This window comes from Morus notabilis, unplaced genomic scaffold (assembly GCF_000414095.1).
Source record: "Morus notabilis unplaced genomic scaffold, ASM41409v2 Scaffold832, whole genome shotgun sequence".
NCBI lineage: Eukaryota > Viridiplantae > Streptophyta > Magnoliopsida > Rosales > Moraceae > Morus > Morus notabilis.
The window spans coordinates 253,569-260,080 of NW_010367112.1; the positions used below are offsets into that span (position 1 = coordinate 253,569).

Sequence of the window (6,512 nt, forward strand, 5' to 3'; positions counted from 1 at the left end):
GTATATTAAATAAATAAATTATAATTAATACATTATGTAGTCATAACTTGTGTAATACACTATAATAAATAATAATATTGAAATTATAAGATTATAATATTATTTAATTATATTAATTATTATATTATTAATATAATAAACATAATTATATTAATACAATATAGTATAATTAATAAGATCATATTATATAATAAAATAATAATATTAAAATTATTAATATAATCATGATATTATTTTTTTACAATATTACAACTATATTATATTATGTCATATTATTGTATTATTATATTATATTTTAATATTATTATATCTTATATTATAAGATATAATTACGTAATAATATATAATTTATTATAATTTATAATTATATTATATATTATATTGCATTATATCATATCATATTATAATATTATATTATATTACATATTATAAGATATAACAACTATATAATATATTGTAATTATATTATAATATTGAAGGGTAATTATGGAAAAAAAATGAAGAAAATATTTTGGAATGGCTATTTCTCTCACGTAATGAAAGAATGATGATTCACTAAAAATAAGTGAATGACCATTTCTTTTAAATGACTATTCATTTCTTATAAATCTAACTAAATATCAAACTTAAATTTTCATTCCATTCTATTCATTTCCTTTTCACCTAACCAAACGCACCTATATAGTTAATTTATTGTTTAGTTTATTAGTGAGATAGAGTGAGATGATGAGGATTGGAGAGAGGAACAGACAAATATCTTCTTATGGACCCATCAATTTAAATTATTATATATTTCTACTAGTAAGAAAATTTTAAAAAGTATATCTAATTCAAGCTAAAAAGTAAAAAGAGTGTATGATTATTACCCTCAAAAGAATTTTTAACAAATTAAAAAATAAATAATTTAATAATTAAATAAATAACTATAATTTATCTTTTTAATTTTGCCTCTTTCCTATCAAACAATACAAAATATTACTGAAAAAGTCAGAAATGAGGCTGCAGATGCCGAAGCCATGTGTCCCTATGTTAGTTGATTTTCCTACCAAGACTTTATTGATTTACCCTATTACAAAGGGTCTCATTAAATTGTCTTTCTTAGACCTTTTGAGAAGCCAAAAATAAGCTCCCCAACACCCCAACTGTCAAGCGTGTTTCACTTAATTCATCTCAATAATGTGAAAACTTAAATGCGCCAATTGAAGAAAATTGAAGTCATTTTCCTCGGTTTGGTTAGCTTAAAAAGAAATATCAGATTTAAAACAAATTAAAGAACATAATATATAACATGAAAAACGCTTCCACTAGCCTATTATTTTTTAGACCAATAATGTTACTTATTATAATTAGCACCGATCTAATAATGTATCACTTATCAGTGAAACTAACCCGTCACATGACAAAATGCAAGATAACAAAGTCCCAACATATGTGACGGCTTTGATTAATTAAATGGTATACTACTTAAACATATATTAATGTACTTTGTAAATGAGACTGATCGTTGATTGTAACAAATTAAGTACTAAGTATATTTTTAATTATAGGATTTGTTAGTATTTTTATTAAATGTAATTATAAGGAATACTTACCAAAAGAAGAAGGTTGCCTTACGATATTCAGGAGAGGATCGTAGGGGTTTGAGAAGACCACTTTGACACCGGAGAGTTCCTGGTTTAGGCTTGCGGTTAACTTCTCCAACTTTCCATTAAACTGCAAAGCCACAACGTTATACCTCTCGACACAGTCATTGCGACCGAAGATATTGGTGGTCCTTTCCAAGGGCAAGCACCCCATGGGAGGTAACCCTCCAAGGGAGACTTTGCGAGCGCCGAGATTGTACAATTCCTTGACGAAATTCTTCGCGATTCCGACGAGGAAATCTTGGTACTGCTCGACGTTGTATCGCGATGATCGGCCGGGCATTGTGTAGTAGTTCTCTAGGAAATCGTTGGTTCCCAAGCTCATCATGTGGAGAGCTTCGCTTATTCTCTCCTTTGCTTGTTGTTCTCCAAGATAGGTTTTGAGTTTCTTTTGGTATTCCTTGTAGTACTCCAACTCCTTCCATAGTGGTATCACATCCTGCAAGAAAATATAATTAATTAGACGGGAAATTTTCAATTGAATTTACATGTTAGTGATCAATAATTTTAGCAATTTTAAAAATTTTATCAACAAGTCTGATCCGAAAATTGTGTGGCCAGAATATGGTCACAATTAATATAGTACGTACGTGCTAATTAATAAAGTTTGGTAAATGTATGTGTAGGTAACTGATATAATTTTTATGTGTGATTCAGTGAAACATAAGAGAATAAAATTTCCCACATTCGCTTGGTGCCTTAAATGTTGAAATTTCTAATTCGTTACATAGAATCAAATATTGTCAGTGTTCGTATTAAAAATAAAACACTGTACGCAGTACAATTTGTCCAAAAAGAGAAATAGATGGTTGCACTACGTTCAGGGATTGGTCTTCCTGTTCTTTCTCAGCCGCTAAAGGAAGAAAGATCTCTGATCCAGTGGATGCTTGAAAGTGAGGTAAGCCGATCCCATGAGAAGGGTTCGAGCTAGAGGTAGGTTTTTACCCGCCTTTTCTACTTGAATTGTGAATGGCAAGGTCGGTAGAGGATCGAAAATCATTATTGAAGGTGAACAGCCAGAATTACCGGAAACTCAATAATTATATGAGGGGGCTGGGATGATGTCAGAATTTGCACCTATTTGTATCTATTTAGTGATCAGTCTGCTAGTTTCTGTGATCTTTCTGTATTTTTCGTTTAACGTATGTCAAATATCTCATCATCTTAAGTCATCGTTCCTTAATTTTATCTGGAAGATCATCATTATGATACCCTTTCTCGCTGTGTTCTATTATCTTTGTCTCAAACTAAGTTCGCTTGACATATATAAGACTCTCTTAGATAAAGGCTTCCCTTCGCTCACGTCCGAACCTGGATCGATATCCAGTTCCACCAGCGGCAGAGACTGTTGGATAGGTACCCCCAGCAGTTGCTTCAGCTAACCAATTGGAATAGGTACAACTGGTAAAGCTACAGCCGCTCCTGCTACTAAATCGACTTCAGAAGAATCGGTTTTCGGATGAGGAATTGCCCTTCTTCTTCTTTCCTTCTCGAAAGACCCTCAGGCAGTTCCTTTGATTCTTATCAAGGGGAAGGCCGAAACGGTAAACCCAGCGTCCTGCTTTTCATTTGACAAGAAAGGAAATTAGAGAATAAGCAGAAGAAGTCACATCGATTCGAGTCGACAAGAGAGAAAGAATTGAGGCAAATCTAGCTCTCGTGGAGGCGGTCTTGCTGTTGCCGGTTTAGGGTGCTCTGGCTAATATGACTATGTTGCTTCCTCTTACTGGTCATCATACCAATTAGTAGAGCGAGGGGAGTGGGAAAAGGACATACGAGTACGCGAAGTTGGGACGGAGACGAATCCAAGCCAACGAGGTTACGAACGGTACGAACGAGTTGGAGAGCCTGTCAACTCGTTCGTACCGGTCGTAACCTCGTTGGCTTGGCTTCGGCCATGGGGGGTTGCTCCGAGACATCCTTTCTTTCTCGTCCACTCAGGGGGGTGCGGACACACCTGCGCGGATTACAGGTGACGGTTACAAGAATGGCGGGGAAGTGAACAGTACCCGACGACATTCAGGGATGGATGTAGACCCATCGGGCAGGGATAATCATTCCGGTCCTGGGAGAGGTTGCGACTTTGGCTTATGTAGATCAAAAATGATGAATGGGATTGTGGCACTCCACTCGCCGCCAATGCGGAAGGATGCCGCCGAAAAGAATGGAACGCTGCTTCGCTCTGCTGGATGCGTTGGATCCCGTATAACAAGCGAGCTTTTTACCCTCAAATGGAACCCGTGACATTTTGTACCCAAAACAAAGGCGCTACCAAGCTGCGCTACATCCCTTTCAATTGGCCTACAGTGTCATTGTAGAGAATCCCTGCCACATCGTTATTTCCTCCATCGATATAAAATGGATCTTGCCATTTCTTCTTTTTGGTCTTTATTTATTTATATAAAAATCCAACTTCATCAAAAGAAAGAGGGCGAAAAAAAAAGGAAAAGAAAAGAAGAGTCTACTCACAACATTGTCAATACAAATGGTACATGATTCAGCATAAATTATTGTTTTGAAAGTATATATGTAGAATAATGTGTAAAATACAATATTGAAATTTTGCTACATAAAAAATTGGAATGAAAAATGATTATAAACTGAAGGCAAAACAATTGCACGGACTTTATGTGTAATAGAACTGCGAAACATTTGAAAAACAAAAAGAGAGCTTTAATCTCATTTTCGGATATAAATACATATATACTTACTAGCACAGACGAAGTTGCATTATCATAGCCAGTCCCAGCAGAGGCAAAAGTGACACCAGAGGCAAAATCTGAGATTTTGTAAGCAGGATCCAAGTAAGCAGGAATTGTTGATTTTAGCCCGAACGCCTCCGAGATGAAGTCGGTCGGTATGCGCCCATTCGAGAACCTCCCGGTAGGCCTTCCACCGGTGAAATCACGGCCATAAGGCACAAAATTGCTCCTGGCAATGGTGGGGATTTGGTTGTTGTTGCCAGCGTCCACGGTTGAGTCCCCAAACACAATTATGGCCGGCACTTTTGCATCACTTTTGTACACCATTATTAGGAACTGAATTGCAAGGATCCACATTGAGCTGATCAATATGTATGCTTTTGCCATATTTTGTTCACGGTTTTTTTTTATTTTATATTTTTTTTATATTTTAATGGCAGTACTACTGTTAGTAATGTATGTCAAGCAAGCTAGCTTGTGGTAGGCTGGTTGTTAGAGGACTTGCTTATATATATATATGTGTGTGTGTGTGAAAGAGAGTAGGAAATTAATTAGAGGTTAATTGGTCTTCGAACTTTTTTTGGTGTTAGGAAGTGGTTGGAAGCTTTTAATTTCTTCTAGTAGTATCCATGTTGCCATGAATGGGATTATTTGTGGCACACAATATTCTTGCTTTATTGTGTATCTTATAATGAGACATGCATGTTGTTGAAGTGTAAACTGATCCTTATTGATGAGTGTTAAGTAATTAAATATAGGTATTTTATTTTAAGGAGATGCTAGTATTATTTTTTCTATCACTTTTTTGTCACTTTTTATATTCACTGTCTAACAAGTGGAATGCAGAAAGTGAATATTTAAGTAGACGTTTAGTTCATAAATTCAGAATAACCATTCTCGATTTACGTGTATTTTTTATGAGAGAAAATATTATAGCGAACCACGAACTATGATTCAAATCATGATACGAATACACTAACTAAACACACCATAAGTGCTAGAGGAATTTCCACCATTTCTTATCAACACTCCCCGCCGAAGAACCCAACTCATTTTGAGCCTGCATCGCCACAAAACAGCCCGATCTGACAGCATAGTTTCCTCACCTGTCATAGTGCCACAACATTCTATCTGACCCTCTAGAAAGACCAACAGGGATTCTCATTATCAGAGTAGCATCAACCTCTAGAAAGGAGAATTTTGGCCTCGTTTTTTGTTCGTGGATTTGAGTTTTCAATTCGAGTTGAGATGTGATATTTTTTGAGAACTTTTAACTGTAGTAGAAAAAATTAGATGTGACATTTACTAAAAAATTTTAACTGCAGAAACCTAAAACTAAAAACTCAAATATGTGAAATGAAAAAAAGGGAAAAAAACATATCTCAAAACTAAAATATAAAAAGATGAAAAATCAAATAACAAAGAAAAGTCATAGGAGAAAATAAAAAATTTTCTCCTATGAATATAAAAATATTAGAAGTGAGTATACGATAGTATATATTAGAAATGAATGTGAAATTACTATTAAGGTTAAGTCTATGATCAAAATATAATAAAATTCTTCAGTAGTACTTGTTGGTTTTTATTTTATTTCATATTTTTAAGGGAAGTTTTTATTTTTCGTTTTTATATGATGGGAGTTTATTTAATAGTGCGCTCTATTGGTAGTCTCAATTTTTTACTGTTATATCTGATTAAAATCATATTAAATTAAAAAATATACAAAATAAATATATTCTGATATAGATCTAAATGTTAAAAAATAAGAGTTTATTGGTAGTTCATTTTTACAGAAATTACATTAGAAATCCCTTTAAATTAATTTTAGACGAGATATCTGACCTATCGCAGCATGCTTGGACTTTGATGTTAAAAAGGGTCCACAATGACTTTTGAAAATGCAATAACGAATTCTTTCATAAGAGCTCAAGCCCGAACAAGTTTGCATGGTAGTTTAGTCTCACATTTTTCTCTTCAAATGTTCCAGTTTGACTTCTTGAGAAGCCGTACAAAGAAAAACAGAGAAAAACATTTATTTTGAGTATTAAATGTTACACGAAGAAAAAATTGGACGAATCCCACATATAGGAAATCAATCACATATTTTCCTAAACTATCTGTAGATGTATTGATGATATAATAGTGGAAACTGATTAAGGAAATTAAT

At 33.9% G+C, this 6,512-nt stretch overlaps 1 protein-coding gene across 1 annotated transcript in view; it reads right to left on the bottom strand.

Moving 5' to 3' along the window:
• Positions 1-4,809, bottom strand: part of LOC21393154 (GDSL esterase/lipase At2g04570) — a 6,214-nt gene extending 1,405 nt beyond the window's left edge. Inside the window, exons 1-2 of the mRNA XM_024174647.1 lie at positions 4,355-4,809; positions 1,593-2,082 (exon numbers count right to left, since the gene is read on the bottom strand). Of these exons, the coding sequence (XP_024030415.1) occupies positions 1,593-2,082; positions 4,355-4,732 (868 nt within the window). The 5' untranslated portion in view covers positions 4,733-4,809. The remainder of the gene's footprint in view (positions 1-1,592; positions 2,083-4,354) is intronic.
• Positions 4,810-6,512: the final 1,703 nt, after the last annotated feature.